The 15524-nt window shown below is 43.3% G+C and overlaps 1 protein-coding gene across 1 annotated transcript in view; it reads left to right on the top strand.

Annotated features, from left to right (window-relative positions):
- EDAR (ectodysplasin A receptor) overlaps positions 1-15524 on the top strand; it is a 46646-nt gene that overhangs the window by 15260 nt on the left and 15862 nt on the right. Inside the window, exons 5-10 of the mRNA XM_037138346.2 lie at positions 4286-4372; positions 5315-5443; positions 5552-5626; positions 5915-5987; positions 8852-9011; positions 10088-10148. Of these exons, the coding sequence (XP_036994241.2) occupies positions 4286-4372; positions 5315-5443; positions 5552-5626; positions 5915-5987; positions 8852-9011; positions 10088-10148 (585 nt within the window). The remainder of the gene's footprint in view (positions 1-4285; positions 4373-5314; positions 5444-5551; positions 5627-5914; positions 5988-8851; positions 9012-10087; positions 10149-15524) is intronic.

Here is a 15524-nt window from a genome sequence, read left to right as displayed (position 1 = left end):
TCTCCACCTGCCTATACCTTCTATCTAGAGTCAGTGCTGCCTCATACTCAGTCTCCATTTTCTTTTGTTTTAATAGAGATCTTGTGTGGAAATTTCTGCTTATTTTCTGGGACTACTCTTTTGAACAACCTTCCCTTACCTTTTTATAAAATATCTCCTCTTTGCTTATTCAAATCTTGGCCCCAAGCATTATGGAAGGCAAGATGAGTTAGTAGTTGACCACCTAATAGAAACAACACTGAGAAACATTGTCTTCAATGATCCATTCCAAGGAGGCCAAGTGAACTGGAAAGACACAGCCTATGTTTGAGCAAAGGGAAACCTCACAGACACCAAATAGTTTTGTTAGTGCTAAGTTAATCCTCATCAAACCACAACAGAATCTGGAGCAGGACACCATGCTGTGCAGAGTCATGGTAGCAATAGCATGCTGTCCTGAGGGTACCTACCCCAAAGGTAGACCTCTAGTGATACAGCCTCCCTGCCCATTTTTCCTGTGTATCTTCAGATGTGCCAGGCTGTTCAGTTAATATCAGATGGAGTTCACTGTGGAGGGAAATGTCCAGAAAATCAGGGTGGAGGCACAGTCTGGCTTGCCACCTGACCAAGGATAGGCCAGTGCCTGCCAGGTGTAGTGAGGTAAGCTTTACTGATGCAATAGCCTGCACCCACTGTCTGGTGATGTCCATGTGTAACCAGCCCTACCAGTCAGGTGCAAAAACTTTTTTTAAGTTAGCATGCTGCTGGGCTATTCTTACTGACCCACTCTAGACCACAGGCCAGGCTGTATTTTTGTCCCTTACCCCAACTTCTGTCACGCAGCCCCAGCCAGCAAGCCCTGGCAGAAATGGACAAGAGAGACAGGTGACAAACATGCACAAATAGAGCCCACAGGTAGTCTTTTCCTGACTACATAGCTTAAGCTCCTTTGAGTCCCATAACAAACATGTAGAATAGCTATGGTTTCAATGTCCAATTTTCTTGAAGCTATGCCCCATATTCTTTTTTCTCACTTCACTAGATAAAATTTGATAGGCTGCTTCCCAGCTCAATGCAATCAGGGCTAAAAATCTGAAGTCCATGTTATCATTCTGGAACTTTCAAAGGGAATCTCTGTGGTGTGTGAGGAATGAAAGGCAAACCTCCAGATTGGTCTTGTCACTGGGAGCAGCTATTGAGAGACATTAACCCCTCTTCAGGGAGCACACACCTTCACCAACACCACCCTGGTAGGCTACTGATTCTAAGGCCAGGTGAGAAGACTAAATTAATTTAATCTCATCTAAATTTGGTGGGTGGGAGAAGCTAGGTATTCTCCAGAAAGACAAAGAAACATCTCTCTAAGCTCCAGACACAAGCAGGGTGGGGAGGTGCATTCTCAGAGCAAGGCAGGTTCTAGAAGGCATAGGAGAGAAAGAAAAAAGAGCTACACTTTTCAGCTATTACCCTCCTCCAAACACCCACCAGTTCTGATGTCCCATTTCCCAGCTTCCTGCCCTCACACCCACCAGCAATTACAGAAAAATCGGGGAGGCCCTGGGGACACAAGGTGGGGGCGTCCAATGAGCCCCACTCTGTTCTGAGCAGATCACTTCTAGGATCTCTGTTGATTCAGAGGGTAGCCCATGCTGACTTGTTACCTTAGTGTCCCTTATACCTCTTAGCACCCCTCCCTCTCTTGGTAGGAGAGCTAAGAAATCATCCCAATGATAGCAGTTGAGAAAAAAGAAGGAAAGAAGTGGAAACTACAGAACTCATCATGCCCTGCAGAAGGAAAAGACTGACCCACCCAATTCTGTGGTGGTCTGTGTGACGCCCACACCCATGTTTCAAGCAGCACCCACCCTGAGGAAACAACATGGAAAACTTCTCTGAGTATGAGCTAGAAGGGCAGTAGGATGGCACCAGGAACAAGCACACTTGCCTTGCCCACCCTCCCCAGGGCAAGCCCCTGTCCAGTGTTGAGGAGGGTATGAACCATCACACCTTGCAGTGCTTCCTAAAAAACCTGCCTGTTGGCCCCTCAGGCAGCAAATTGCATTTCTTATGTACCTGTGATAGTTTAATTTCCTGTCTTACCTGAGCAACTGGCTGACCCTGGCACTGTGACACCTAATAGAAATGAAATTACACCAGGAGTCAGGCTTCAGCTTATTTTTCCCAGACTGACATCCAATTTTTTTTAAGATTTTATTTATATTTTAGAGAGGGAGAGAAACACCAATGAATATTTGCCTCCCATGTGTGCCCTACTGGGGACCTGGCCCACAACCCAGGCATGTGCCTTGACTGAGAATTGAACTGGTGATCTTTTGGTTCACAGGCTGGCATTCAGCCACTGAGCCACACCAGCCAGGGCTGCCATCCAGTTTTTTTTATTGTTCAAGTATAGTTTTCTGCCCTCTATTTCCATCCCAGTTCACCCCACCATCCCTTCCCACCTCCCTCCCATCCCCACCCCTCCCTTGTTATTGTCCATGTGTCCTCCATACTAGTTCCTTCAAACCCTTCCCTGATTCTCCTGAAATTCCTTCCCCTCTCCCCTCTGGTCACTGTCAGCCTGTTCCCAACTTCAGCGTCTTTGGTTATATTTTGCTTGCTTGTTTGTTTGTTTTGTTGATTAGGTTCCTGTTAAAGGTGAGATCATACGGTATTTGTCTTTCACTGCCTGGCTTATTTCACTCAGCATAATGCTTTCCAGTTCCATCCATGCTGTCAGGAAGGGTAGGAGCTCCTTCTTTCTTTTTGCTGCATAGAATTCCATAGTGTAAATGTACCATAAATTTTTAATCCATTCATTTGCTGATGGGCACCTAGGTTGCTTCCAACACTTGGACACTGCAAATTGTGCTGCTGTGAATATTGAGGTGCATAGGTTCCTTTGGATTGGTGTTTTGGGATTCTTAGGATATAATCCCAGCAGTAGAATTGCTGGGTCAAAAGGCAGATCTATTTTTAATTTTCTGAGAAAATTTCATACTTTTTTCCATAGTGGTTGTACCAGTCTGCAATCCCACCAACAGTGAACTAAAGTCCCCTTTTCTCCACAACCTCTCTAACACTGGTTGTTTGTTGCTTTGTTTATAAGGGCCATTCTGACTGGTGTGAAGTGGTATCTCATTGTGGTTTTCGTTTGCATCTCTCTGATAGCTAGCGATACTGAGCATCTTTTCATGTGTCTCTGGATCCTCTGTATGTCCTTGAAGAAGTGTTTGTTCAAGCCCCTTGCCCATTTTTCAATTGGGTTGCTTGATCTTTTAGAGTGGAGTCATGTGAGTTCTTTATAGATTTCTGCCAATTTTATTTGTAGAATTTCTATTTGTTTTCAAAGGTATGAAGATCAAAAGTTTCTGATCCTGGTCTCTCCTTTGACTTTCTCTACCTACTGGCCACAGAAGTGTGGATATTTCGGAGAACTTTTCTTGCCAAGTTGGCTGTGGTCATTGTCTCATTGGTTTCTCCAAGCTATGTGTACAGGGGGCTTTAGAAATACCACTCACAGGGCAAGTGGCTGTGTTTCTCCTGAGAACCTTCTGTTACAGAAAACAGCCCTGTTTCTCACAAAAGCCTTGCTGTCCCGGGTCCAGTGTCAGGGCTGTATCTCCTGGCTGGGCTACTGAAAAGCCTGAAATATGTGGAGTTTACAAAGGACACTCACCTATCACTGAGGGCAAAACCATTTTTCCAGTTACTCCAGAACTGGAGGAGGTAAAAGCAAGACAGGAGGAAACTCATTTGAAACATGATCATTTTTATTAACTGCAAAACTCAAGTTTGGCTAAAGGAAAGTTCACCATCAGAATGTCTTTTCCATGGTAGAATATTTTTGTTTGTTTATTTTAACTGAATAGTTTAAAAAATTGTCTGATCACAAAACCAGCTCTCATTTTATTCCTGCTAAGTAAGACTTTTTACATAGAACAGGAGTTTTTATGAGTCACAGTTTTGAAAGAAGACCAAGCTCATGCCCACTCTTAGACAGTTTGTTCACAACTATTTTTAAAATGTATCATAGCAAAAATCGTAGAGAAAGGGCCACCAAAATGTTAAATTTAGACAGAGGTTGTGGGTGATTTTTTTTAACTTCTTTCTTGTGTTCTGGTTTTTTAAATAATAAGCATATGTTACTTGTATAACTCATATAGCATATATTATTCAGGCCCCTCTTCAGCCCATTCCTAATGTGGAATTTTAGATTAGCAGCTACATTGTCACACCAGGTGTTCCAGTGTTAATGGTGGATCCTCTGCAGGCCATCCTGAGAAATGCACTGTTCTCCTTGCAGGTGCGGGAGCCACCTTGAGGGTCTCTGCCAACTTCCCCAGCACTGCTGGCAGCAGCACCCTCCCTCCTCTCCAGCATGCCCATAAAGGTAGGCAGGCTGCCTAGGTTTGATATTCTGGAGTTACCACCTAGATCTAAGGGGGAGGACTGAAGAGGAAGGAATTATTAGAAGTGACCATGAAGCTCTTCTCCACTTCAGATCACTACCCCAATGTGATTGAATCACACTCAATACCCCAGTTGCTGGAAGTTAGTACTGTCTCTTAAAGGAGCAGAGCCAATCACTCCATGGGTGTCCTGGGCCCATTAGAGTATGTTGGTAATAAAGGCACATTCCCAGGGTGCCAGGACTGTGTGCTCAGGACAAGAGTGGTGAAGGCAGGAGAGGAGCGGCTTCTGTAGCTTCCTGGGCTTTGGCCAGCCCTGGTGTCAGCAGCAATTCCATTGCTGGCTTTCATATAAACCTGCTGCTCTCAACACTTTACTATCTATTTTCAATTAACTATATTTCACTCCACTCCCCAATTCCTTTGGGATGGAAGGATGGAGAAGGACCTGCAAGGTCCACAGTTTTTTAAGAGCAAGACCTCATAATGGCTCCTCCCTCCCTCTTGCACTGTCTCAGTGGCATCTGTTTAAGCATATTTAAGGCCTGGACTTCCTTCAGATACTCATGGTGCACTAAGCATGCATTTCAGGTTTCCAAAATAGTAGAACCAAGGGCAAGCCCAGGAAACAATTGAACATATCCAAATTATGGCACTCAAGAGAAGTCTGGTTCTACCTCAGTTGAGACAAACAAGGGGAGTTCATGGGCAGTCCTGATGAGGTGGCCAAAATAAACTTGTAGAGCTGGGTTCTGAGACTAAGCAAGCATTTTGGTTTCTGAGGGTCCCCCAGAAACTGTCCCAAAGGTAGGAACATTACTTACAGGGGCTGCAGTCTTAAAGGAGAAAGGGCCCTGCCTGATAGATGGGTTCCTGTAGGTACTCTTTTACCCTAAGTCATTACCTTCTCTTCCCAACTTCAGCAGAGCTCTCAGGCCAAGGACACCTGGCCACAGCTCTGATCATTGCCATGTCCACCATCTTCATCATGGCCATTGCCATTGTCCTCATCATCATGTTCTACATCATGAAGACAAAGCCTTCTGCCCCAGGTGACTGCTCCTCAATGTCTGCCCCATATCCCCTCCCCCTTGAACAGCTCCAGCAACCTACCCAGTCAGTGAGCCTGGCTGCTCACACACTTCTCTTTCTCCAATTAGCCTGCTGCACCAGCCACCCAGTGAAGAGTGTGGAAGCTCAAGTGAGCAAGGAAGAGGACAAAAAGGAGGTTCCAGGTCTGCAGAGTCCCCACAAGTGTGGTTGTCCATCTCCAGGGTGGAGACTTTTTGCCCCTTTGCCACTATCCCAGCAGCCTGGCCTTCTAACTGGCTATGCTCTCTGCCACTCAGCACAGGAGTCAGAGGAAGGGGTGTCAGTGAAGCCATGTTGTATTTAACCCTTTAGGTATTGTGGTTTAGCACCAAGTAGGTCTGCTAGAGAGGAAGTGAGTGGTGGAAGGACAAGCTCAAAGCTGGAGCCAACTCTTAACTCCTCTCTCTCCCAATCTTCCTATTTGCCTATAGACAGTGTGGTGATTTTCTCAGAGAAGGATGAATTTGAGAAGCTAGCAGCAGTTCCAGCAAAGAATGTCAAGAGGTAGGTCAAACCAAAGCAGATCGCAACAGCCCCCAGTTCCAGGCTGGAAATAAAGTGAGGAGGTCCTCGGGGATCCTGAATAAGAAGGGGAGCTAGCCATGCCAGGTGAGAAGTGTACTGAGAAACCTGTCTACTGGCCTGGAGGTTGTGCTGGGGACGACTCCAGAGGGAACAAGGCCCCAGGGACCAGCAAGGCAGTCCCAGTCAGCATGGGGTCACAGCCTCACTGTTGACCTGAAGCTGGGACCAGGTAGTATTAGGGACAGGTACTCAACACCTGCCAGCCTTTCCGGGTTGGCAGCCCCCTCCCTTTCTCCAGGGTCAGATGTTCCAACATCCTTTCTCTTCAACATCCTTTGATGCAACAACCTTTCTCGTGCAGACTCCAAGGCTTCTGTATGGGCACTTCCTCTCCAGCAGCCTTGGTAATATTCCTGCTGCTGCTCCCCATGCAAATACTGACAGCACAGTGCCAAAGCTTGAGCTGATGTCCCTATAATACACTGACAGTGGTGATAAAGATGGCTACCCAACATTTGGTGCTGATTACTCACTACTCATGAATGTGTTACTCAAAGGGTTTTTATAAGCCCTATGAACAAGGTTTTAACATTATATACTTTTGTAGGAAGTTGAGGTTTAGAAGTTGTCATGTGCCTATGGTTGAATGGCCAGTGAGTGGCAGGGCTTGGGGCTGAGTTCAGGCCCTGACTCCAGTGTGTGTTCCATAGGCTCTGGCCAACCACCAACACTTAGTGAAATAGGGCCTCTTCAGGAAGAGATTTGACACATGAAGTCTTTAGCATATTTACCACATGCACACATACAAGTTGAGATATGGAATCAGCCCCAGCTTTAACATCTAGGGTTAAAAGAAGTAACTTTTTATTTGCCCCCTTATGTGGTCATTTGGACTTATTCCTATTTAGGTTCCAAAAACCCATCCCATGTTAATGGTCCACCCCATGGTTGTTCCAGGACCCCATCCACTCAAATATCCCTGTTGCAGAAGGGGACACAGAGGCCATGAGAAGTCACCAAACTGGCTACAGAAAGAGCAGAGGGTAAATCCCTCCTCTCCTCACTCCCAGCCTGTGATGTTTCTAGGGTATGTGAACTCTTGTAAAGCTGTGCTTCTTAGGAATGATAATGAATCCAAATGTTTACATAGAGCTTTGGCATATATAAAGCACCACCAAACATGTTATTTCATTTGGAAAACTCCACATTCCTGATACAAGGGCCAGAAATAAATTTAAATCATGAAATCTTTACATACTGGGAAAGAAAAGCAATTGTGTGGAACTTGGCAGTCCCTTAGAAAATGGTATTCCTGTTAAGTGCCTCTGTTACCCATGAACATTTTTCAAAACCTCATGAATTTGTGGTCTGAGCAACTTCATGCACATCTGGGAAGTATGTGCCAGGTCCAAGCTGCTGTTACCAGGATAGAACCCAGGCTTGCAGCTTTGTGGTGGGAGCTTGGTTCTTCAATGTGCCTCTTGGAAATGAATTGCCCCTCCAGACTTCATCTGTCTAATCCCATGTTATGTCAGCCTCTCTCCACCTGTCCTTCCAGCCTTTTCTCATTCCCAAAAGGAGGATATAAAAGAACACTCAAATCACAGGGATGCATCCTATGACTTAAGTTTCCTCTAATGACTGAGAAAATAATTGGGGACTCTACTTGGAAAAATCATGCTTATTTCATACATGAATGTTAAATAAAAATTAACACTCAACCATTGTTTTTTAAAAGACAAGGCGCTGAGATTTCATCCTGTCTGCCTTCTCTCAGGTCTTAGGGAAAGGACCTTTAGGCCACTCAGTGGTCTGGGGACAGTGGTGCTTTTCCACCTGGCTTGCTCTCTGGTGGGGATAACAGTAGGCTATCACCTCCCAAGAGGCCTGAAATCTCCTGAGTCCTACCCACCATTTTTATTTTTTTCTTTTTTTAAGCTCTTAGGGAAGGGAAGGAGAGAGGGAAAGAAATATCAATGTATGGTTGCCTCTCATTCATCCCCCACTGGGAGCTGGCCTGCAACCCAGGCATGTGCCCTGACTGGGAATAGAACCATGATCCTTTGGTTCACAGGCCCGTGCTCAATCTACTGAGCTATACCAGCCAGATCTATATTTTTGTTTTCTTTATATTCTTCTGTCTCTAGAGTTACGTTCAGTGTGGGCTTCATTACTATAATCCAGTTACCAGCAAAGATACTTCTTTAGCCAAACCACAAGAAACAAGAAGGATGCTTATCAAAAAAGAACATTTTCATATATTTAGAAAGATTTTGAGAGTTCAAGCTTCAACCCACATGTGCCTTGGGCCATGGGCATGGGCCATGAGCAACAGTGTGACTAGGCCCACCTGCCCTCCTGTGTGATCTCCCAATGCCCCTCTCTGTGCTGGCGGCACCCTCACCCCATGGCACACACATCCCAGCTAGGGTACTCCCTAGTCAAGGTGAGGCTCAGGCTCTGGTCAGTTTTGGTTTTAGTTATTCTGGAGAGTTGGCATGCCAGCCACATAAACTTGTTTGCTACAAGGTTAAACTTTGCATTTCTCTGAATGGCATACATAAAGCTATAACACATTCAAGAACACTTTCTTGAACTGGGTGGAATGTAAGAATGAGCACAGCATCTGTGGGCCACCCTGTATTCAACTTCCATGTCTGAAAAGGAATAGAGAACAGTCTATGTCCCTTTCATTTTGTGTCCCATGCCCCCTGCCCCACAGTCTGCTTAGTGAAAGCTTAAGAAACAAGTCTCTGTATCCCAACCGTGCCCCTCAATGGAAGGATATGTCCAGGCTGCAACTTCCCAGACACCATGAATGAGCCCCCTTCTTGTTTCCACAGCGAGAATGATGCCTCATCTGAGAATGAGCAGCTGCTGAGTCGAAGCATGGACAGTGATGAGGAGACTGCCACTGAGAAGCAGGGCTCCGCTGAGCTGTGCTTGCTGTCACTGGTCCACCTAGCCAGGGAGAAGTCTGCCACCACCACAAAAACAGCTGGGGTGAGGTTCTGGCAGCCCGGCCATCCACCTTCTGATTTACTGTGCTGTTGGATAGTGTGGTATTCCTCCCACAGCCCCAGCCAGGAAACCTAGATGGAGTGACATGTTTAAAGCAAGATATTTAAAAAATAGAAAACTTACTTCTCATATATAGCTTTATAGAAGAAAATGAAAAATAATAAGACAAAAAGTTTAAATTATTTGCAATGCCATAGGACAGAAAAAAAAAACCTTCTTAAATTTACTGGCCTATATCCAAGCCAACATATAATAGTTAAATATAACTATATACTTATGTATATAGTATATGTATACATAACTATATATAGACATAGTATGCACATTTTTCATGTAAAAATGCTCCACTAGGTTTGTCAGCTGAAGCAGCCCACTTTGGAACATACCATGGTAGGGGTGTGGGCAAAGGTGAGCCAAGCCCTTCCCAGGGTGTCTGAATGTCTAGCATGTGGTTCACTGGCAGCTAGATCCAAGCATCAGGTCAACTAAGTTGCTAGGAAATGATGTTCTTGGCAAAAGTGTTCCTGATTGAGAGGCTGGATCTGGCCTGGGTTCTCATGGGGACATCATGCTCTGTGCTGCCTAGTTCAGTGATCTCTGAAGTGGGGCTTGTCACCTGCAGAAGCCTGAAGGCCTATGGAGTGCTTATGAGAGGTATCGGTTCCAGAGCCTGGGACCTTTCAAGCAGGGCCACTTCTGCACCTGTCCATCATGGGATTCATTTCTTGGCTGCCAACCGGCTGGGGTCCTCAACATTTATCCTTCCAAATAGACAAATGCCAGATGTGGTCTCTGGTTGTCTTGTGAGTCTAAATGTCCAGTGGAACCTAAGCAGCCCCACCAACGGGCATTGGAGGTGCTTGACTTCGATAACCCCAAAGAAAGGCTTTCTCTCTGAATTAAGGATAAGATGTTCATGTGGGGACTTGATTCAACATTTCTGATTGGAAATCAGGGGAGATCAGCTATCTGCCAACACTGAGATGGAGTGCTTAGTTTGTTGTCTGCTACCATTTCCCCCTTTCTGAAAATTAACATTCTCTTTACTTTTTTCATAGATTCAAAGTCGAAGGAAAAAGATATTGGATATGTATGCCAACATATGTGGAGTTGTCGAAGGTAAGAATAAGAGTAGTGTTTGGCAAGACACTCACCCCAGGTCTTTCCCCAGGACTTTCTTCTGACCACTGACAAGGAGAAGGAGGCTCTGCCCAGAGTCCTGATGCTCCTCGAAGGGGTCTGAAAAAAGTCACCCATCCAACTTGTCATGCTCCTCATCAGGCTGAACTGATTTCAGGGTGGAAGGACATATAATTTGAGTCCAAGCTGTGTTAACACATCTGCCCAGTATTTCCCATCACCTTTCCCTCACAAGATAAGGAGCTAACATTCACCCCAGGGCCTCTCTGAAAGGACACATGGAGTCAGAACACCCAAGTGCTCTAGAGAAGGGGCTTGTTGTCCCCTCGTGCCCTCCAGATGATATCTCTCTATTGGCAATATCATCTTTGAAATCTTTGATAATCATCATTATCCAGTGATAGCTTCCCTTCCCCTCCCCTCTAGAAGCTCATCCTGTATGACAGGAGGTATCCCCTCATAGAGATACCTTCTTATTCACCCAGATATAAAACCTTCCTCACTGAGGCTAGGGAATTCTCCCCAGCTTCCTCTGGCCACTTGGTATTGTCTCACTGGCTGCCTTCACTGACTGCCTCATCTGCCCCAGGCAGCTGGAGTAGAGCCTGGCTCCTACTCATTTCTCCACTTGAGCCAAGCTCAGCACACTCAGCTAAGAGTAGGCTTGCTGGTTTGTATGCTGTCTTGGTCAGAAATAACTACCGAGGGTAAGCTCAAGAGGTCAAGAACTCTACTCAGCTATCTGCTAAAATGTGGTATGCCCTAGGGTCAGTCTTATCAAGCTTACATGTTTGGTCACCATCAGCTGCCAAGTGGAAGAGAGTTTGAGATTTGTACTTTATCACCCTAGAAAGCTCTTCTCTATTCCAAAGATGTCTGCATTTTAAGAGCCTACAGACTCCCTTGGAGCCTACAGACTACAGGCTCCAAGGGACAGATTTTTCAAATTAATTTTAGGAAAAAGGAGCCCCTCCAGTGAGACTGGGAAGGTAAAGAGCCTGAAGCCCTGGGTACTCAGCCACCTTCTCATGGGCAACCCCACGGTGCCACTGAGAACCTTAGACCAGCAGCACCCAGCCCTGGGTGAATATTAGTTACTTGGAGAGTCTTAACACTAGATCCCTCTATGCATCTGCCCCAGGATCCTGATGTAATTGGTGTGAGATGGGTCCTTATGTGGACCCCAGCTCATGGGGTCCACCACATTGTGAATGAGATCAATTCATATGGACTACCGAGTCCTGTGTAGGAAAAGGGACAGCATGGTTTTTCTCTCAAGGGGAGAAAAAGCCAAAGCCCTTGCTGTGACCAGCCTTTATTGGGTTTTCTGGCACATTATATGATGGTCCTCATTTACTATGCCCTGGTTGGCTTTAAATGGTTACCTGTTACAGAAAACAAAGGAGTCATGGCCGCTAATCACATCACAGAAGAAGGATATTTGCAAATGAAAAGGGAAAAGTGGTTGAACTGGTTGCACTCCATATTGGGGAGTTTTAGCATGGATTTTAGGAAGTTACAGTAAGCACTTTTGTCTCAATTCAGGGTGAGGGAATTTTAGCAAAAGCAAGTCTCGAAGCAGCCTAGGTACAATGCAGGCCCGATTCCCCAAGGGAGAACCTATCCATAGGCGTGGGTCCTGTGCATCTCTGAGTGGTAGCTGGGCCCACGCCATGCAGAATGGTCTCCTGTAGGGTCCCAATCATCAATGTCTTATGTTTTGTTGTGTTTTTAATTAAACTTTTTATTTTGAGATCATTGTAGTGTTGAGAAGTGATACAGAGAAATCCTGTAATACTCTTCACCCATTTTCTCCCAGTGGTAACATCTTGTCAAACCATTTCTATAAGGTACAACCTGGATATTTACATGGATACAGTGAAGACAGCCCACTCCATCACCATCAGGATTCCTCTGGTTGCCCTTGTATGGCCACATCCACTTCCTACCCACCCCAACCCTTTCTTAGCCCCTGGCAACCACTATTTGATCTTCATTTCTGTAACTTTATCATTTCATAAATGTTATATGAGAAAAAATCATGCACTATTATAACCTCTTATAAATGGCTTTTTTTCATTCAGCATAATTCATGGGAGATTCATCCAGGGTGGTGCATGTATCATATTTTGTTTCTTTTTATTCCTAAATAGTAGTCAGCATTAAGGATGTACCACAATTTGTTTAATTATGCATTTATCCATTTAAAAACATTTTGGTTATTTCCAGTTTAGGGCCCTTACAACTAAAGGCGCTGTAAATATTCATGCAGAGGTCTTTATGTGAACATAAATATTCATTTCTCTGGGATAAATACCCAGGAGTGCAACTGTTTGGTCATAAGGTAGATTAGTGTTTTAAAAAAACTGCCAAATAATTTTCCAAAATGGCGGTACCATTTGCATTCTCACCAGCAATGGATGAGTCACCCAGTTTTTTCCATGTCCTGGCCAGCATTTGGTAGTGTTACTGTTTTGATTTGATTTGTTTTGTTTTGTTTTTTAGTCATTCTGATTGGTGTATTTGCTATCTCATCATGGTTTTAATATGCATTTTCTTAATTTTCGAACACCTTTTCATGGGCTTTTTTGCCATTTCTATATCCATTCAGTGAAATGTTTCTTCGTGTCTTTTGCCCATTTTCCAATTGCATTGTGTTTTGTTTTTTTGTTTTGTTTTCATTTTCTTGCTGTCGAGGTTTGGGAGTTTTTAATTTATTCTAAATACGAGCTCTTTGATGGGTGATTTGCAAATATTTTCTCCACATTGTTGCTTGTCTTTTCATTCTTTTAATAGGTACTTTCACAGAAAAAACTTTTAATTTTGATAAGTCATATTTATCATTTTCCTTTGATAAATTTTTAAAAATTTATTTATTTTAATTTTTGTTCAAGCACAGTTTTCTGTCTTTTACTCCCATCCCAGCCCACTCCCCAACAGTGCTCCCTACCTCCCTCCCATTTCCACCCACTTTAGTTTTTGTCCATGTGTCCTTTAAACTTGTTCCTGTAAACCCTTCCCCCTTTCCTGTGAAATTCCCTCCCCTCTGGACACTGTCAGCCTGTTCTCTGTTTAAGTGTCTTTGGTTATATTTTGCTTGATTGTTTGTTTTGTTCTTTAGCTTCCTGTTAAAGGTGAGATCATATGGTATTTGTCTTCCACTTCATGGCTTATTTCACTCAGCATAATGCTTTCCAGTTCTATCCATGCTGTTGCAAAGGGTAGAAGCTCCTTCTTTCTTTCCTGCTGCATAGAATTCCATTGTGAAAATGTACCATAATTTTCTGATCCATTCATTTACTGATGAGCACTTAGGTTGCTTCCAATACTTGGCTATTGTAGATTGTGCTGCTTTGACTATTGAGGTACATAGTTTCTTTTGGATTGGTGTTTCAGGGTTCTAAGGATATAATCCTAGCAGTAGAATGGTTGGGTAAAAAGGCAGATCCATTTTTAATTTCCTGAGAAAATTCCATACTTTTTTCCATAGTGGTTGTACCAGTCTGCAATCCCACCAACAGTGAACTAAAGTCCCCTTCTCCACAACCTCTCCAACACTGGTTGTTTGTTGCTTTGTTTGTGATGGCCATTCTGACTGGTGTGAAGTGGTATCTCATTGTGGTTTTCATTTGCATCTCTCTGATAGCTAGCGATATTGAATTTCTTTTCATGTGTCTTTGAATCCTCTGTATATCCTCCTTGGAAGAGTATCTGTTCAAGTCCCTTGCCCACTTTTCAATTGGGTTGCTTCTCTTCTTAGAGTAGAGTCATGTAAGTTCTTTGTATATTTTGGAGATTAAACCCTTGTCTGAGGTATCATGGGCAAATATATTTTCCCATACAGTTGGTTCTCCTTTTATTTTAATACTGTTTTCTTTAGCCATGCAGAAGCTTTATATTTTGATGAGCTCCCATGTGTTTATTCTTTCCTTTATGTCCCTTGCTCTAGGGACATGTCACTAAAAATGTTGCTGCATGAAATACATGAGATTTTTCCTGCCTATGTTCTCCTCTAGGTCTTTATCAGTGTCACAGCTTATATTTAAGTCTTTTATCCACCTTGAATTTATTTTGGTGTATGGTGTAACTTGTGCTCAAATTTCTTTCTTTCTTTCTTTCTTTCTTTCTTTCTTTCTTTCTTTCTTTCTTTCTTCCTTCCTTCCTTCCTTCCTTCCTTCCTTCCTTCCTTCCTTTCTTTCTTTCTTTCTTTCTTCCTTTCTTTCTTCCTTTCTTTCTTTTTTTGCACATAGCTGTCCAGTTCTTGCAAAGCCCTGTGTTGAAGAGGCTATTTTTGCTCCATTTTATGTTACTGCCCACTTTGTCAAATATTAATTGACCATAAAGATGTGGGTTTATTTCTGGGCTCTCTGTTCTGTTTAATTGGTCTATGTACCTGTTTTTATGCCAGTACCAGGCTGTTTTGATTACAGTGGACTTGTAATACAGTTTGGTATCAGGTATTGTGATTCCTTCTACTTTGCTCTTCTTTCTCAAAATTGCAGCTGCTATTTGGGGTTGTTTATAATTCCATATAAATTTTTGAAGTGTTTGTTCTATGTATGTGAAATATGCCATTGGTACTTTAATAGGTATTGCATTGAATCTGTAAATTGCTTTGGGTAGTATGGACATTTTGATTGTGTTAATCCTTCCAATCCATGAACACAGTATATGTTTCCATTTGTTTGTGTGTTCCTTGATTTCTTTCTTCAGTGTTGAGTAGTTTTCTGCATATAGGTCTTTTACCTCCTTGGTTAGGTTTCTTTCTAGGCATTTTATTTTTATTTTTGCTATATCAAATGGGATTTTTTTTTCTTGATTTCTGCTTCTGCTGTTTTATTGTTGCATAAAAAATGCCTTTGATTTCTGGATATTGACTTTGTATCCCACTGTTTTGCCACATTTATTTAATAGGCTGAGTAGTTTGGGGGTGGAGTCTATAGGATTTTCAATGTACACTATCATGTCATCTGCAGACAGTGACAGTTTTGTTTCCTCCCTTTCAATTTTGGATGCCGTTTATTTCATTTCTTGTCTGATCCCTGTGGCTGAAACCTCCAATATTATACTGAATAGAAGTAGTTAAAGTGGACAACTTTGTCTTGTTCCTGATCTTAGTGGAAAAGCTTTTAGTTTTTGCCCATTGAGTATGATGTTGGCTGTAGGTCTCTCATATATGGCCTTTATTATGTTGAGGAATGCTCCCTCTATTCTCACTTTGCTGAGTGTTTTTATCATAAATGGGTGCTGTACCTTATTAAATGCTTTTTCCACATCTATTGATATGATCATGTGATTTTTTTTAATATAATTTTTTTATTGATTATGCCATTACATTTGCTCTATTCCCCCCTC

The sequence above is a fragment of the Artibeus jamaicensis genome, unplaced genomic scaffold (genome assembly GCF_021234435.1).
Source record: "Artibeus jamaicensis isolate MK-2021 breed Jamaican fruit bat unplaced genomic scaffold, CSHL_Jam_final contig_399, whole genome shotgun sequence".
Lineage (NCBI taxonomy): Eukaryota > Metazoa > Chordata > Mammalia > Chiroptera > Phyllostomidae > Artibeus > Artibeus jamaicensis.
This window is presented reverse-complemented; position numbering and strand designations above follow the sequence as displayed.